General features: G+C 51.7%; 2 protein-coding genes across 2 annotated transcripts in view; one reads left to right on the top strand and one right to left on the bottom strand.

Moving 5' to 3' along the window:
• det1 (DET1 partner of COP1 E3 ubiquitin ligase) overlaps positions 1 to 18,595 on the bottom strand; it is a 283,926-nt gene that overhangs the window by 173,642 nt on the left and 91,689 nt on the right. The gene's annotated exons all lie outside the window — the stretch shown is intronic.
• LOC134020684 (cytosolic carboxypeptidase 4) overlaps positions 1 to 18,595 on the top strand; it is a 59,816-nt gene that overhangs the window by 33,492 nt on the left and 7,729 nt on the right. The window contains 9 exon segments of the mRNA XM_062460848.1: positions 5 to 25; positions 1,989 to 2,137; positions 3,584 to 3,671; positions 4,015 to 4,147; positions 4,519 to 4,672; positions 8,672 to 8,852; positions 16,631 to 16,760; positions 17,933 to 18,064; positions 18,412 to 18,588. Coding sequence (XP_062316832.1) covers positions 5 to 25; positions 1,989 to 2,137; positions 3,584 to 3,671; positions 4,015 to 4,147; positions 4,519 to 4,672; positions 8,672 to 8,852; positions 16,631 to 16,760; positions 17,933 to 18,064; positions 18,412 to 18,588 — 1,165 coding nt within the window.

The following is an 18,595-nucleotide window of genomic DNA, read 5'->3' as shown; positions in this document are numbered from 1 at the left end:
TGAGGAAAGCCGTTCAGGTCCGCAGGTACATTTCTGTTCTGAGAGACACAGACACACACCTGTGTGCATGTACACACACATACACACATGCATGCACACTGTGACTCTTTTCACCTCAGATTTCAGCTTTTGGGCTCTGTGGTCTGGAACACCGCACCATGCCTGCTGCTGCCCTTTCAGTTACCACTACATCACACGCACACACATTATGAAATATACTGAAATATCTTACCGGTTCTTCTCCCATTGAATACTGACTCTGTATACCCCCTTTTGTGCTCCTCTTCCTCCTCCTCATCTATCCTCTCCTCCTCCCCATCCCTCCCCCTCTCTCCTCCTCCCCATCCTCCCCCTCTCCTCCTCCCCATCCCTCCCCCTCTCCTCCTCCCCATCCCCCCCCTCTCCCTCCTCCCCATCCCTCCCCCTCTCCTCCTCCCATCCCTCCCCCTCTCCTCTCCCCCATCCCTCCCCCTCTCCTCGTCCCCATCCCTCCCCCTCTCCTCACCCCATCCCTCCCCCTCTCCTCTCCCCATGACCTCCCCCTCTCCTCCTCCCTCCCCATCCCTCCTCCCCCTCTCCTCCTCCCAATCCCTCCCCCCTCCTCCCCCATCCCTCCCCCTCTCCTCTCCCCATCCCTCCCCCTCTCCTCCTCCCCATCCCTCCCCCTCCTCCTCCTCCCCATCCCTCCCCCTCTCCTCCTCCCCATCCCTCCCCTCTCCTCCTCCCCATCCCTCCCCTCTCCTCCCTCCCTCCCCTCTCCTCCCCCATCCCTCCCCTCTCCTCCTCCTCCCCATCCCTCCCCCTCTCCTCCTCCCCATCCCTCCCCCTCTCCTCCTCCCCATCCCCTCCCCCTCTCCTCCTCCCTATCCCTCCCCCTCTCCTCCTCCCTATCCCTCCCCCTCTCCTCCTCCCCCATCCCTCCCCCTCTCCTCCTCCTCCCCATCCCTCCCCCTCTCCTCCTCCCTATCCCTCCCCCTCTCCTCCTCCCTATCCCTCCCCCTCTCCTCCTCCCTATCCCTCCCCCTCTCCTCCTCCCCATGACTCCCCCTCTCCTCCTCCCCATCCCTCCCCCTCTCCTCCTCCCCATCCCTCCCCCTCTCCTCCTCCCTATCCCTCCCCCTCTCCTCCTCCCCATCCCTCCCCCTCTCCTCCTCCCCATCCCTCCCCCCTCTCCTCCTCCCATCCCTCCCCCTCTCCTCCTCCCCATCCCTCCCCCTCTCCTCCTCCCCATCCCTCCCCCTCTCCATCCCTCCCCCTCTCCTCCTCCCCATCCCTCCCCCTCTCTCCTCCTCCCTATCCCTCCCCCTCTCCTCCTCCCCATGACTCCCCCTCTCCTCCTCCCCATGACTCCCCCTCTCCTCCTCCCCATCCCTCCCCCTCTCCTCCTCCCCATCCCTCCCCCTCTCCTCCTCCCCATCCCTCCCCCTCTCCTCCTCCCCATCCCTCCCCCTCTCCTCCTCCCTATCCCTCCCCCTCTCCTCCTCCCCATCCCTCCCCCTCTCCTCCTCCCCATCCCTCCCCCTCTCCTCCTCCCTATCCCTCCCCCTCTCCTCCTCCCTTCCCTCCCATCCCTCCCCCTCCTCCCCCTCCTCCTCCCCATCCCTCCCCCTCTCCTCCTCCCCATCCCTCCCCCTCTCCTCCTCCCCATGACTCCCCCTCTCCTCCTCCTCCTCCCCATCCCTCCCCCTCTCCTCCTCCCCATCCCTCCCCCTCTCCTCCTCCCTATCCCTCCCCCTCTCCTCCTCCCCATCCCTCCCCCTCTCCTCCTCCCCATCCCTCCCCCTCTCCTCCTCCCTATCCCTCCCCCTCTCCTCCTCCCCATCCCTCCCCCTCTCCTCCTCCCCATCCCTCCCCCTCTCCTCCTCCCTATCCCTCCCCCTCTCCTCCTCCCCATCCCTCCCCCTCTCCTCCTCCCCATCCCTCCCCCTCTCCATCCCTCCCCCTCTCCTCCTCCCCATCCCTCCCCCTCTCCTCCTCCCCTTCCTCAGTCATGAATATGACCTGATTCTGAACGCTGATGCCAACTGCAGCCAGCACCACCAGTGGTTTTACTTCGAAGTGAGTGGCATGGCTGCCAACGTGCCCTATCGCTTCAACATCATCAACTGTGAGAAGGGGAACAGTCAGTTCAACTACGGTAAGCTTAAACAGCCGGTAAGCTGCTGAGGAAATAGCCAGTTAGCTGCTTAGGGGAACAGTCGGTAACAGGTGTAGGTCCTTTATTCATTCCCAAGCGTAAGCAGCCAGTAAGCGGCTGCTGAACAGCCAGTTAGCTGCTTAGGGGGAAAGCGAGGTAGAGGTATATATATAGAGAGAGGAGAAGAGATGGAGGTCTAAGGAGAGGACGAGAGATGAAGGGGAGGTGGGGAAGATAGGGAAGCTCAGAGAAGAGGACCTTGTGCACGAGCACTGTGGTGGATGATTGTCTCATTAGATATGATAGGCCTGGAGGTCCCCCTGTAGAGCATCCTCTACTAACACACACACACACATAAACACATATACACACACACACACATAAACACATATACACACACACACACACTCTCACATACACACACATACACACACACACACACACACACACACGGACACTGTTTCAAGCGTCCAGCTCAGCATGGTGTCCTTCTAAGAATCTCCCACTGAGCTAAACCCCCACTGAGCTAAACCCCCACTGAGCTAAACCCCCACTGGTCTGGTTGTGCCTCTGTGCCTGCCTGCCTGCCTGCCTGCCTTCCTGCCTGTCGGCCTGCCTGCCTGCCTGCCTTCCTTCCTTCCTTCCTTCCTGCCTTCCTGCCTTCCTGCCTTCCTGCCTGTCTTCCTGTGTGTCTGTCTGTCTTCCTGTCTGTCTTCCTGTCTGTCTGTCTGTCTGTCTTCCTGTCTGTCTGTCTTCTTGTCGGTCTGCCTGTCTGTCTGTCTTCCTGTCTGTCTGTCTTCCTGTCTGTCTGTCTGTCTGTCTGTCTGTTTTCCTGTCTGTCTGTCTTCCTGTCTTCCTGTCTGTCTGTCTGTCTTCCTGTCTTCCTGTCTTCTTGTATGTCTGTCTTCCTGTCTGTCTGTCTGTCTGCCTGTCTTCTTGTCTTCTTGTCTGTCTGTCTGTCTGTCTGTCTTCCTGTCTGTCTTCCTGTCTGTCTTCCTGTCTGTCTTCCTGTCTGTCTGTCTGTCTGTCTTCTTGTCTGTCTGTCTGCCTGTCTGTCTGTCTGTCTGTCTTCCTGTCTGTCTGTCTTCCTGTCTGTCTGTCTTCCTGTCTGTCTGTCTGTCTTCCTGTCTTCCTGTCTGTCTGTCTGTCTGTCTGTCTTCCTGTCTGTCTTCCTGTCTGTGTGTCTGACTGTCTGTCTTCTTGTCTGTCTGTCTGTCTGTCTTCCTGCCTGCCTGCCTGCCTGCCTGCCTGCCTGCCTGCCTGTTCTGCCTGTCTGTCTTCCTGTCTGTCTTCCTGCCTGCCTAACCGCCGGCTTGCCCCCCCCCCATCTACTAACCAGCCTAGGGATGCAGCCTCTACTTACACAGCACTGCACTGCACTGTACTGGCCTGTCTTGTACTGTACTGTACTAGGTAGTATTGAACTAACCCTTGTCCATTCCCCAGGGATGCAGCCTGTTCTGTATTCTGTCAGAGAGGCTCTGGAAGGACAACCTCACTGGGTCAGGACAGGCTCTGAGATCTGCTACTACAGGTGAGACTGGACCAGGTGAGACTATACCAGGTGAGACTAGACCAGGTGAGACTAGACCAGGAGAGACTAGACCAGGAGAGACTAGACCAGGAGAGACTAGACCAACTGAGATTGACAAAGTGAGACTAGACCTGGTGATCTGAGACTAGATTTACTCTGATTCCTTTAATATTCAGTGAACAATATTCAATTACATGTTTAATTAAACTAATTGGGTATAGCTCACTGGAAGATCAGTTTGAAAGCAGATCCCCCCCCATCCCCCCGTATGTCACTGTGGATAAAGCATCTGCTAAAGGCACACATTATTATCATTGTAAAATGTTGTGTTTAATGTGTGCAGGAACCACTTCTGCCCCAGTGGAGTTCGTAAGAAGGACGCCCTCTTCACTCTGACCTTCACTGTGACCTTCAAGCACAGTGATGATGTGTGTTACCTGGCCTACCACTATCCCTACACCTACTCTGCCCTGCAGGTACTACACACTGTGTGGGCATGGGCGGGTGTGTGGGTGTGTGTGTGAGCTGGTGTGTGTGTGTGTGTGTGTGTGTGTGAGCTGGTGTGTGTGTCTGTGTGTGTGTGAGCTGGTGTGTGTGTGTGTGTGTGTGTGTGAGCTGGTGTGTGTGTGTGTGTGTGTGAGCTGGTGTGTGTGTGTGTGTGTGTGTGTGTGAGCTGGTGTGTGTGTGTGTGTGTGTGTGTGAGCTGGTGTGTGTGTGTGTGTGTGTGTGTGTGAGCTGGTGTGTGTGTGTGTGTGTGTGTGAGCTGGTGTGTGTGTGTGTTTGCTTCTCAAGCAGAGCCCAGTCGATCCTGTTGACTGTGTCCGTGGTCTTGCTGTCTGGGTTCCAGGCCAACCTCCAGGAGCTTCAGAGGAGCGTGGACACCCGAAGCATCTTCCTCAGGACTCAGAGCTTGTGCTGCAGCCTGGGGGGGAACCCCTGTCCCCTGGTCACCATCACGGCCTGCCCAGCCTCCCGATCCTGGAGGGACATGCACCAGCTACGTAAGAGAGAGGGGGGGAGGGGGATAGAGGGGGGAGAGAGGGAGGGAGGGAGGGGAGGGGGAAGAGAGAGGGGAGGGGGATAGAGGGGGGAGGGAGGGAGGAGGGAGGGGAGGGGGAAGAGAGAGAGGGAGAGGGAAGGAGGGGTTAGGGGATGAGAGAGAGAAGGGGATGGAGGGAGGGAGGGGACAGCGTGGTTGACAGACACGCTCTCAAGGCTGCTGTGGGCGAGACCTGTGCTGAGCTTGGCTCACATTAGCATAATCACTCAATGTACACAAAGACGCCAAAGAGAGTAAACAAGCCAGGCAGAAGTCAATAAGCATTCTGTTTAATCATTAAACTCTTGTTTGCTTGCTGAGTCATCATATAGGTTGAAATGGTTGGCTGCAGAGCTCCATGCTTTGATATGAACAAATATGTTCATAATAATCATAGTATAATCTATATGCTCTGTTTAAACAGGGTTGGGTTAAAGCTATGATGCCACTTACCTGATGTGACGTGTTTAACAGCCTGCGGCTGCATGCAGAATACTCTCACTGCTGAATGAGCCTGGGGGGGTTGTGTTGAGGACTGTTCTCTTTAAACATGCCCAGCCTCTACGCCAGCCTCTACTCCAGCCTCTTACCTAGCCTCTTACCCAGCCTCTAGTCAGCTCTACCCTAGCCTCTACTCCAGCCTCTAACCCAGCCTTTACACCAGCCTCTTACCCAGCCTATTACCCGGCCTCTAGTCCAGCCTCTATCCCAGCTCAAGTCCACATCAGCCTCTCCCCCCGACCATCACCCAAGCCTCCACCCCCAGCCTCTCCAAGCTTCTCCTCCAGCCTCATCCCATCACCTCAGCCTCTCTAACACACCCCATTAGTTAGATGTGTCGGTCGAGCTACATTAGGTCACTGTAATGACTTAGGCATCACAAGACTGGCGCCATCTCTCCATCACCCTGAGAGTACACACCACACACACACACACACACACACACACACACACACACACATGGACACACACACATTTAGACACAATCAGACACAGCCCACAGGGTCCTATGTTGGAGACTCATGACAGTGTTTTGTTGTGGGGTCTATGTGTTCCCCTCTTTACCTCCCACCACCATGACTGATGGAATGTCCAGTGGAACATTCTAGAAGGTGAAAGAAAAGCTCCAAACTGATGTTTGGGGACTTTAGTACAGTTAGAGACATACATGTCTACGATTCAGTTGTGTCTGATTTAGAGTAGAATAGAGGAGAAAAGAGTAGAGTGTACATTTAGCAGACGCTCTTATCCAGAGCGACTTACAGTAAGTACAGGGACATTCCCCCCAAGGCAAGTAGGGTGAAGTGCCTTGCCGAAGGACACAAAGTCATTTTGCACGGCCGGGAATCGAACCGGTAACCTTCAGATTACTAGCCCGATTCCCTAACCGCTCAGCCACCTGACTCCCTGTGTAGGTGTACTGAAGTGTACTGAAACAGGGTAGAGTAGATCATGGTAGAGTAGGGCAGAGCAGAAAAACAAATAGTTGAAACAGTTGGAGAGAAGATGAGAATGAAAGGAAGAAGGAGAACAAGTGTTCCCGTAGACGAGTCCCACCAGACGCTTCTCATCAAGCTCCATCCCTGGAGGACTGGGGGACACCTCCTCCTAGCTGTGCCCCCTTCTAGCTGTGCCTCTGGACCAGACTGGGGGACGCCTCCTCCTAGCTGTGCTCCCTTCTAGCTGTGCCCCCTCCTAGCTGTGCCCCCTCCTAGCTGTGCCCCCTTCTAGCTGTGCCTCTGGACAAGACTGGCGGACGCCTCCTCCTAGCTGTGCCCCTGGACCAGACTGGGGGACGCCTCCTCCTAGCTGTGCCTCCTCCTAGCTGTGCCCCCTCCTAGCTGTGCCCCCTTCTAGCTGTGCCTCTGGACAGACTGGAGGACGCCTCCTCCTAGCTGTGCCTCCTCCTAGCTGTGCCCCCTCCTAGCTGTGCCCCCTTCTAGCTGTGCCTCTGGACAAGACTGGAGGACGCCTCCGCCTAGCTGTGCCCCCTCCTAGCTGTGCCTCCTCCTAGCTGTGCCCCTCCTAGCTGTGCCCCCTCCTAGCTGTGCCCCCTCCTAGCTGTGCCTCTGGACCAGACTGGGGATGCCTCCTCCTAGCTGTGCCCCCTCCTAGCTGTGCCCCCTCCTAGCTGTGCCCCCTCCTAACTGTTCCTCTGGACCAGACTGGCTGCTACAGAACCCAGCCCCTCATCAGTTGCAGTGGAACATTTTTAATTCATGAAATTATAGACAGGGAAATTACTTTTTCTGTTTTTCATAATCTTTGCATGGCAAATGTGTCGTGTGATTATAAATGGGCAGAATTATTTGTACTAATTAGATGTGATTTGCATACACAGGCAGATAGACAGATTGGTAGTAATGGCTCAGGGCTTCGTTTGTGCTTGGGTGCCTGTGTGTGTGTGTGTGTGTGTGTGTGTGTGTGTGTGTGTAAGCTGGATATTCAGTCTTACTCTTAGCTGTCTGCCTGCCCGTCTATTGTGTCTTTCTGTCTGTCTGTCTTGCCTGCCTGCCTGTGTAACTGTGTATATAGTGTGTGCTATAGAAGGACCACTGGCAGTGTCATACCCATACATGTGCACACACACACATAGATACAATCATACACACACAGAGATACACACTGGAGGTGTTCCACCCACAACAATGTAGGAGGGGAGGCAGGAAGCTCGACATTGTTGGCATACAGATGAACTATCAACAACCCCAGTGTCAGTAGAGTCCCACACACACAACTGTGTGTGTGCTTAAGGGGGCGAGAGTGCATGTGAATCAAGGAGAGGGAGAGAGAGGAGATAAGTCTCCATGACTCCAGTGTACAGAGTACCAGGCTTCTGATGGGATAACTATCCCTTTCATTCAATATTCTGGACTCTTCCACAAGACTTGTGTCTCTCCTTTCTGTCTCCTTCTTTTTCCTCTTTGTCCTCCTCTTCCTCTCCTCCTCTTCTTTTCCCTCGCTCCTCCTGCTTCTCCCCTCTCCTCCTGCCTCTTCCCTCTCCTCCTGCTTCTCCCCTCTCCTCCTGCCTCTTCCCTCTCCTCCTGCCTCTCCCCTCTCCTCCTGCCTCTCCCCTCTCCTCCTGCCTCTCCCCTCTCCTCCTGCCTCTTCCCTCTCCTCCTGCCTCTCCCCTCTCCTCCTGCCTCTCCTCTCTCCTCTTCCTGCTCTCTCCTCCTTCTACCTCCCACACATTTATTTCCAATTTAGTCTCCAACGTCAAATAAATCAAACGCTCTTCATCGCTTGTCAGCGCTATCAAAGGTCTTTCTATTTTCGGTAATACGTTTTGTTTGCCGTATTTGGTTCGTTGTGGTTTTTCTGCTCAATCTTTCATCATCATCAACAAAAGGGAACCAGGGTCCAGATGCTTAGATAAAGACAACATTTGAGATATCTAATTTTTTATTTTGTGAAACTAATGAAACAAATGAAAACCATAAAAGACAAGAAACAAACCAGTTATGTATTTATCTGGTGTGTTTTATTTATTGCACTAGTGAAATGCCTATTTTAATGAAATACTTTTGTGATGTTGCAATCGGGGTGGGTCTCAAAAGTATACGTATCCTGTTGTGTGGAAAGATACCACTCTGGAGTGATCCATGGTACCATTCCTTAGTGCAGCTCAACATGGCGTTTATACTTATTTCTTACGAACCGCTCATCTAAACAACTTCACACTCAACACTGCGCGTCCTTGGTTCCTGAGCAGTACACCTGCCGAAGATTCCTTCCTTTATTGTTAGTGGCTCCAGAAATCCGATAATCTCCCAGATGAACAGAAGCACACACACAAGCTGGAGAGAGAGAGGTGTTCTCTTCCAGCTGTGGTATGTTTCTTAGGTACGGCTTCAGGTTCAGTTCTGTACGGGAATATTTCACATCTCCTGCTAGTCTGAAGTAGTAGCCGTTTCCTCTTTTCATCTTTTTTTCTCTCTCTATTCTCACTCCTCTTCCCCAGGTAACCGGCCCTGCATAGCGCTGACGGCACGTGTTCACCCAGGTGAGAGCAATGCCAGCTGGGTGATGAAGGGCACACTGGAGTACCTGTGCTCAGCTGACCCGGTGGCAGAGAGTCTGAGGCAGGCCTTCGTCTTCAAGATCATCCCCATGCTCAACCCGGACGGGGTCATCAACGGGACGTGAGTCAGAACCTCCTCCCTTCCCGCCCACCACCCCACAGAACCTCCTCCCCTCCCGCCCACCACCCCACAGAACCTCCTCCCTCCCGCCCACCACCCACAGAACCTCCTCCCCTCCCGCACACCACCCCACAGAACCTCCTCCCCTCCAACCCACCACCCCACAGAACCTCCTCCCCTCCAACCCACCACCCCACAGAACCTCCTCCCCTCCCACCCACCACCCCACAGAACCTCCTCCCCTCCCGCCCACCACCCCACAGAACCTCCTCCCCTCCCGCCCACCACCCCACAGAACCTCCTTCCCTCCAACCCACCACCCCACAGAACCTCCTCCCCTCCCGCCCACCACCCACAGAACCTCCTCCCCTCCCGCCCACCACCCCACAGAACCTCCTCCCCTCCAACCCACCACCCCACAGAACCTCCTCCCCTCCCGCCCACCACCCCACAGAACCTCCTCCCCTCCAACCCACCACCCCACAGAACCTCCTCCCCTCCCGCCCACCACCCCACAGAACCTCCTCCCCTCCAACCACCACCCCACAGAACTCCTCCCCTCCCGCCCACCACCCCAACCCCCAGGAACTTTTTTTTGGGTGCCTTATGCAAATGAATGAAGAAATGGAAATGTTTCGCGAATACGTCACTATACCTCCAAGCAATCGAATGGGAGTAAGGGAGTGGCTTCGGGGAGTGACAGTGGTTATTGGAAAAGTTGACCCCTGACCTAAAAGCCACAGACCGTGACCTTTGTCTTCTAAGCCATACTATGCTAGCTTGGATCTGCTGGGATGTGAATGTATAGCTCTTCTGAGCCATGCTAGGCAAGGATGTATCTGTTGAGCCCTGCTTGATGCTATGCTACGCTAGATAGGATGTATCTGTTGAGCCTGCTTGATGCTATGCTACGCTAGATAGGATGTATCTGTTGAGCCCTGCTTGATGCTATGCTACGCTAGATAGGATGTATCTGTTGAGCCCTGCTTGATGCTATGCTACGCTAGATAGGATGTATCTGTTGAGCCCTGCTTGATGCTATGCTACGCTAGATAGGATGTATCTGTTGAGCCCTGCTTGATGCTATGCTACGCTAGATAGGATGTATCTGTTGAGCCCTGCTTGATGCTATGCTACGCTAGATAGGATGTATCTGTTGAGCCCTGCTTGATGCTATGCTACGCTAGATAGGATGTATCTGTTGAGCCCTGCTTGATGCTATGCTACGCTAGATAGGATGTATCTGTTGAGCCCTGCTTGATGCTATGCTACGCTAGATAGGATGTATCTGTTGAGCCCTGCTGTGCTACGCCAGGCTAGAAGCAGAGAGAGGAAATGAAGAAAATTGTATTTACGTACCGATACAGCAAATTGATTAAGAAGCACCTTGAAAGGGAACGTGTCCTTTCAGTGTTCTTTACGAAGAACCGTCCTAACTCATATATATGATAATACAGATTGCATACAGCACATGTTGGGTGGGACATAGCCCTTAAAAATGGAAATTGCGATTCGATGTGATGAAAAGGTCAGTAAAGATTTGATAGTATTCCCAGGCCCTGGGAGAAAAAGAAGTAGGAGTCAGATCAGAGCTTTAATGTCCTCTTTCTGTCCCTGCAACCATGACAGATAGCACAAGAAACTTTAATATAAACGTTAACATTTTGAAGTGAGGAAAGGTTGCACCAGGGTGTACATATGCCATGGTAAGTGAATGTTCAGTCAATGTTTGCTGACACATGCATGTCATGTAAGAATGAGATGAGAGAAAGAGAGTTAGAGGAGTCTGTTTCAGACAGACTCTAGAGTGGGGGAGGGAGAGGGGGGGGGGGAGAATGGGGGAGACAGGGGGAGAGGGAGAGAGGGGGGGAGAGAGAGCGAGGGGGTGTGAGGGAGAGAGGGAGAGAGAGGGATCGGGTGTGAGGGGGAGAGGGAGAGAGAGGGGGGGAGAGAGGGAGAGAGGGGGAGAGGGGGAGAGGGAGAGAGAGAGCGAGGGGGTGTGAGGGAGAGAGGGAGAGAGAGGGATCGGTGTGAGGGGGAGAGGGGGAGGGGGAGAGAGAGGGGGAGAGGGAGAGAGGGTGGAGAGGGAGAGAGGGTGGAGAGAGGGAGAGAGGAGAGAGGGAGAGAGGGAGAGAGGAGAGAGGGAGAGAGAAGGCGGGAGAGAGGGAGGGAGTGTGAGGGAGAGAGGAGAGAGGGAGAGAGGAGAGAGGGAGAGAGAAGGCGGAGAGAGGGAGAGAGAGGGAGGGAGTGTGAGGGAGAGAGGGAGAGGGAGGGAGTGTGAGGGAGAGAGGGAGAGAGAGGGAGGGAGTGTGAGGGAGAGAGGGAGAGAGAGGGAGGGAGTGTGAGGGAGAGAGAGGGAGAGAGGAGAGAGAGGAGGGAGAGAGAGGGAGAGAGGGAGAGAGAGGGAGGGAGAGAGAGGGAGAGAGGGAGAGAGAGGGATAAGTAGAGATATAGAAGGGCAGAAAACACAGTGTGGTTTTGCTGCCCTAGTGTTAAACTGTAAATGTATTTGGTACAGTTCCAATTCCCCTTTGCCCAAGATTTTACACTCTACATTTTATTGATCTAACAGGCGCTTTTATCGAAAGTGACATACAAATAGTGCATGCAGAAAGTGCAGCAGTACAAGGATCAGAAGAGCAGAGTTCTGATAACAGTATTTCTGTGTTCAGAGTCAGGGAATGCTCTGTATTCAGCAGGCACAGTGCAGAGAACCCCATCTCAGCCAGGAAAAACTGTTACATCCTCGAACAGGAAGACTAGACCACACTTCAGTCAACATTATTCTTCACGCATCTTTGATATTTGACTATTTGTGTCGTCATTTGATCCATTCTCTTAATCACGCCTGAAATGGCATTTGTTTTCTCTCTGGGATGAATTAAGACTCTTGACATGGCATGATATTGTTCTGAACTTAATTAGCAATTTAAGTCTCTATTATAATTATACTTTCACAGCAGTTTGCCTTGCTGCCCTCATAAAACGTGTTCCTGTCACTTTGAAGTCTTTTTAAGAAACTTAAGAAAACACGTTTTGTTTCACATGTTAAGCTCATAGAGACAGAGGTTTGAAACCCTGAATATTATTCTCCTGTTTTTCTGAGAACTGTAAAATCTTGTCTGCGAACCAGTCTGTTAGTCACACACACAAACACCCCCCCCCCCCCCCCCACACACACACACACACACACACACAGTGTAGACCCACAGCTGGGCTCTGTGCTTTGAAGTTATGCGTTGTGTTTGGATTGGCAAGGAAGACTTCATTAGTTTGAGTCACAGTTTAAATCAACTCTGTCTCTCTGTCTGTCTCTCTCTGTCTCTCTGTCTGTCTGTGTCTGTCTGTCTGTCTCTCTCTCTCTTTGTTTGTTTCTCTCTCTCTCCCCTCCGCTCCGCTCCCCTCCCCTCCTCTCATCAGTGGGCAGCTGTGGAGCCTGGGGTTGTTGGCTGCACGGGTGTGGAATGGTAATTGGCGGCGGTCGGCTTGTGACATTTTGTTCAAACATCGCAGGTGTTAAATCCTATCAGCCAAACAGGAACTCCCAGTCCTCTGTTCTGTCATATTAATATAAAACCACCCATGTACTACCAGCATGAGAGTGACACAGGGAGAGAGAGAGACACAGGGAGAGGGAGGGAGAGAGAGAGACAGAGGGGGAGGGAGGGAGAGAAGAAGGAAATGGATAGAGTGAGCTAGAGATGGGGAGAGAGAGAGACAGAAAAGAGCACCTGAAGGTTTTTTTCCCAGGTGAACAACTTCAGTTAGCTGTAACCTTGTGGAATGTCAGAGTCACAGCTCGCATTGATGACCTCATACAGCTTCTATTCTCCATTGCATCATCACAACACACCTAACAGATGTAATGTGTGTGTGCGTATGTGCATATGTGTATGTGAGGGGTGTGTAGGTGTGTAGATTTGTGTGTGTGTATGTGAGGGGTGTTTAGATGTGTGTGTTTATGTGAGGGGTGCTGAGATGTGTGTGAGTGTGTATGTGAGGGGTGTGTAGATGTGTGTGTGTGTGTGTATGTGAGGGGTGTGTAGATGTGTGTGTGTGTGTGTGTGTATGTTTGCCCCCCCTGGGGCTAAGTAAAGCAATTCTGATCATCTGATCTCTGAGGTCACAGTGGAAAGTTACTGTTTTCTTACACTGGGGTCCCCACTTTGGGGGGCGTTTAGTACACAAATACTTTGCATACTGTACACACACACACACACACACATGCTTTACCCAAACCACACACACACATACAGTATTCTTACAGCCACACTCACAGATACAGAAACCACACACTGTATATGAGGCACATATATCAGATGCATAAATAAAACACACAACGCAACAAATAACCCCCCCCCCCCCAAGCCCCTGTCCCTTCTACATGATGTTAATGATGGCAGAGCAAAGACTGAGATTACAGCTGGCCTCGTAAATACTACCTCAGGGCTCCAGGACTGGCCATGACTCTGCATCAGGCTGAGGGATGGATGGATGGAGAGGGGGGGAAATAGGGAAGGAAGGAAAGGTTTATCATCCTACTACACTGCTTACCCCAGACCTTGCTATGTAACACACACACACACACACACGCGCACACACACACACACACAAACTCCCTCCCTGTCTCTATCTTTCTACTCATCCATCTCCCTGTCTTTGCCTCTTTCTCTGTCTCCCTCTCTCTTACATATCGTGTTACCATCAGGATTTACAGATAAGCCTGATCACTGAACAAGTACATCCATGGGCATTTAGAGAGAGATCTCTCCATCTTGTCATTGTGCTGTTTTCATGCCATTGTCTGTGGAGGTTCTGACATTGAGCTTCTCTCTGTGTGTGTGTGTGTGTGTGTGTGGGGGGGGGGGGGGGGGGAGGGAGGGAGGGAGGGAGGGAGGGAGGGAGGGAGGGAGGGAGAGGTGTGTGTGAGAGTATCAGTCACGATTGATGACGTTCCATACTCTCTGGAGGGTTATGGAGACACATTCAACACTGATCCAATCTTTTACAGCCTTATAGTCCAGTACCTGTGTGTGTGTGTGTGTGTGTGTGTGTGGGCAAGAGCTGCAGATTGGGAGACACCCTGACCCGGTTGTCTGGCCATCACAATTTGGTAATCAACTTTGAGGACAACATTTTAACTTTCATTTCATATATCCCACCCACTGGCAGGTGCCATGGTAACAAGATAATCAGTGTTATTCACTTCACCTGTCAGTGGTCTTAATGTTATGGCTGATCGGTGTATATACATTCATATGGCTCCCCTCCCCCCCTAGTCCAGAGAAGCTTCCACACTCCAGTGTTTAATGACCCTGACATCCATCTGCTGTAATGAGATGTCTGTTTGACTCACTGGCTCGTTTAGCATATTTTTAGCAGCCATTGTTTTGATGAATGACTCTGATTTGAGCCATGGGGCCCGAGCATGGTCTGGGCCCATGGTAGGCAGGATGTAAAAATATGTCCATAGCCATTTTAGATATATACACAGAGTTAAAGGCCGTCGTACACAGTAGCTGCTTTGGAACGCCGCCGCAGTCCGTGAAGAAAAAAATCCATTCAGTGTTTCGTTTCTAGTCATTATGGAAATATATTCATTTGAACAAACCCAAACATGAATGCATGTCACAAAATTGATAGAACCGGGTGTGTATTTGTGTAAACAGGGACTGGAACTGTTTGTATTCATGCTGTACTCTGCAAGCTTTAGGATTTAGACAGCCACTACTCCTCACTGCCTCCCTCTCTCTGCATCCATCCTTCTCTCTTTCTCTAACTCTCCCACTCTCCCTCTCCTGCTCCCTCCCTATATCTCTCACTCTCCATACCCTGCAGCTATGATTAAGCACGGACTAATATTCAAACCCAAACAGTAATCTTCCATCTCCCTGACACACACACTCACGCACACTTTCTCTCTCCCACACCCTCGCTCTCTCTCCGTCTCTCTCTGTCTCTTTCTCTCTCTCTTTCACACACACACACACACACACACACACAGACACACAAACACTTTCTCTCACTCACACACGCACTCAAACAGGTGATGAAGCCTTGAGAAAGCCCTTCTATCAGGATGCTCCACCTCCTGCGTCTCAAACAACAGAGGAGAGAAAGCGACAGACACACAGAGCGAGGGACATACAGAAAGAAATGGATATACTGCAGACAGTATCATGTGGGGGGGTATCAAGTCCTTCAGATGAAACCCTCCTTCTCCAGGGCATGGCTCTGAGTGATGAGGTTATAAAGGTGGACAAGCTGGAGCTGAGCCATGAAGCTTCTTTTAAAACCCGTTACAGGATAGATCAGGTCAGCTTCTCCAGTGAACTGCCATTTCACTGCAGCTCCTCCTTACTGACCAGGCCCTGGGTCTCACTGCAGCTCCTGCTTACTGACCAGGCCCTGGGTCTCACTGCAGCTCCTCCTTACTGACCAGGCCCTGGGTCTCACTGCGGCTCCTGCGTAGAAGTGCGTTCGAGTCTGGACATTTTCTAAATACAAACTCAGATGTTCAACTTCTGGGCGTCTACGACCAATCAGAGCACAGGTGTTTCACTCCTCCTAAACAGTAGCCTATCGGTGGGTGGCGCAGAAACGAAAAGCCCGCCCACCCTGTGCAGACAGGTCTGGTAAGTAAGTAAGTAAGTAAGTAAGTAAGTAAGTAAGTAACAACAGAGTAGTGACAACAGAGTGTGACGGGGGCACTAAGAACAGGAGACAGTTCATAGCTGTAAACTGTCAGCACGTACATTTCTATTTGGCTGTAAATCTTGATAGAGCTGTCACCTTTCACTAACATCATGGACTGTGTCCTTGTCCCAGAACTCTGTAAAGCGCACCCTTCAGACCAGTTATGAAACCATCCATGAATGTTACCACCTCTTTGAATTGATGAACACTATAAACGTAAACCATAAAGCTTGAAATATTCATGCCTCACGCAGCCATGTTGGTACCTGTGTTTTTTTGTTGTTACATTTGTGAGGTACTGTGTGTGTGTGTGTGTGTGTGAGAGAGGTTTGTGTTGGGGTTGTGGGTGTGGGAAGTATGTGTGTATGGGGGCGGAGAGTGTATGTGTGTGTGTCGTTTGGAATCCGATCCATCAACGGTGTACATGCCAGTAACCATGGTAATGGAACATGTGAACGGTGTGACCTCTGGGATGTTCAGCGCTCCATGTGGAACAGCCATGTGGAGCAGGATGTATGCGTACCGCGTCCCCCAGACAGGGCTGTGATTGGTGGGACGGCAGGTGATGTATGACCCTGGAACACACACCGCCCTGGTTCTCCTGGGACTCCTGTGTGACAGCTAAAGAGCTGGCAATACACTGCAGTACACACACACACACACACACCCCACACACTGACCAACACACACACACTGGCTGGTGGACAGACGATTGGCTGGCTGGCGGACAGACGATTGGCTGGCTGGCTGACAGGCTAGCGGCTGTCTGGTTAGTTTACCTGGAGGCTGGCGGGCCTTCGCAGCTCCACGTGCTGGGACACGTCCCCAGACACACACACACGCACGCACACACACACACACACACGCACCCACACACACTGTGGCTGACTCCTTTGGATCCTGAACTGTAGCTAAACTGTTTTAAATTCTTCCATGGTGTTCATCTGGTTCACAATCAAACCTTAGGATCCATCTACATGTAGTGATTTCATATAACATGTTAACAGATTTTTATGTATTCACTCTCTCTTTTTCCACCCTTTCTTTCTCTCTCTTTTCTCTCTCTTTCCCTCTCTCTCCAGTCACCGGTGTGCTCTGAATGGAGAGGACCTGAACAGACAGTGGCTGAAGCCAGACTCTCTCCTCAGCCCCACCATCTACCACACCAAGGGTTTCCTCCACTACCTCAACAGCATAGGAAGAACTCCCCTGGTGAGGGGGGGGGGGGGCACTGTTCAGAAAACACTGTTAATATTTGATTGTTGTCTTGTTCATTCCAACAGCTACACCACAACAGGACATGACAAGTTCTAGATTCAGCTCCCCCTGACCTTGTGGTTTAGTTCCCTCTGTCTCCCTTTCTCCCTCTCCCTTTCTCCTCTCCCTCTCCCTTTCTCTTCTCCCTTTCTTCTCTCCCTCTCCCTCTCCCTCTCACTTTCTCCTCTCCCTTTCTCTCTCCCCCTTCCTCTCTGTCTCTCTCTCACTGCACAAGTAACAAATACAGCAGAGAATCAGAAGTGCATATTTCTAACAGTGTTTTGGTTGTGTAACTAGTCACATTCTAGAGTAGTGTAGCTAGTCACACGAACGAGACTGGTGTAACTAGTCACATTACCGGGTGAACAGGCATGTTTACAACATGGACATGAGATGATGGATATCTAGATGGATATCTAGATGGATATCTAGATGTCTAACATGCTACGTCCATCAGTGGCTTCTTTACTTTCCAGTCATGGCGTCAACGAGTACAACCCGACCAGCACAGACAACGAGAATGTTTTCGTTTTTCTCAGTCTGATGTGTAATGAAATGTAATTACCTGGCGAGCAACAGTAGGATAAAGCAATTAGCTGACATTACAAATGAATTGGATCGTAATTTACGGTTCATTATTTCAATTACTGCCCAATGTACCTGCACACTGTGTGTGTTAAAATATGCCATCCCAAAACAAAAATTATTGTTTCAAATATGTAATTTGCTGATAGAAACAAACTTCTCCTCTTAATTGGTTCAGAGTGTAACCTTTTCCCTGTTCATGTGTTTCTTCTCCTTGTGTCTCTGAGTAACACCACACCCACCCTGGGGCGCTGGCACAGAGGAGGAAATAAAGCACTTTAAAGCAGTAATGATGAAGAGGTTTCAGACTATCAAATGTTTATTCATCCTGGTTGTGCCTGATCCTAATCTCTCCACATCTTTCCTCTCTTCCTGCTCTCTCCCTTCTTTATCCTCACTGTCATCCTCCTTTCCTTCCTCTTTCGCCTCCTTTGCTTTTTCTCCCTCTTTCTTTTTCCTCTCTCCCTTCGTTCCCCTGCATCCTCCCTCCTGTCCCTACCCCTACCACCCCACCCCTTCCCTACCTCTGCTCTCCTCTGCAGGTGTTCTGTGACTACCACGGTCACTCCAGGAAGAAGAATGTGTTTCTGTACGGCTGCAGTATCAAGGAGACCCTGTGGCAGTCTGGAGCCACAGTCAACACAGCGTCTCTCAAGGAAGACCCAGGATACAGGGTAACTACTGACACGCTACTAACCCAGGATACAGGGTAACTACTGACACGCTACTAACCCAGGATACAGGGTAACTACTGACACTCTACTAACCCAGGATACAGGGTAACTACTGACACTCTACTAACCCAGGATACAGGGTAACTAGTGACACGCTACTAACCCAGGATACAGGGTAACTAGTGACACGCTACTAACCCAGGATACAGGGTAACTACTGACACTCCACTAAAATACTGTTAGAAGTACAGTATGCACCTCTGTGTTGAATGTACAAATGTAAAAGACACATTGTGGCCATGCTGTGTGACCCCCCTCTCATCTGCTTCCTGTTCCTGCGTGTCCAGACCATCCCTAAGACCCTGGACCGCATCGCTCCGGCCTTCTCCTTCAACAGCTGTAACTACCACATCGAGAAGTCTCGCCGCGCCACAGCACGCGTGGTGGTGTGGAGGGAGATAGGCGTGATGCGCAGTTACACCATGGAGAGCACATACAACGGCTGTGACCAGGGCATTTACAAGGTGCACA

Source organism: Osmerus eperlanus, chromosome 5 (assembly GCF_963692335.1).
Source record: "Osmerus eperlanus chromosome 5, fOsmEpe2.1, whole genome shotgun sequence".
Lineage (NCBI taxonomy): Eukaryota > Metazoa > Chordata > Actinopteri > Osmeriformes > Osmeridae > Osmerus > Osmerus eperlanus.
The sequence above is the reverse complement of the archived record's forward strand: the minus strand, read 5'-3'. Positions and strand labels throughout refer to the sequence as shown.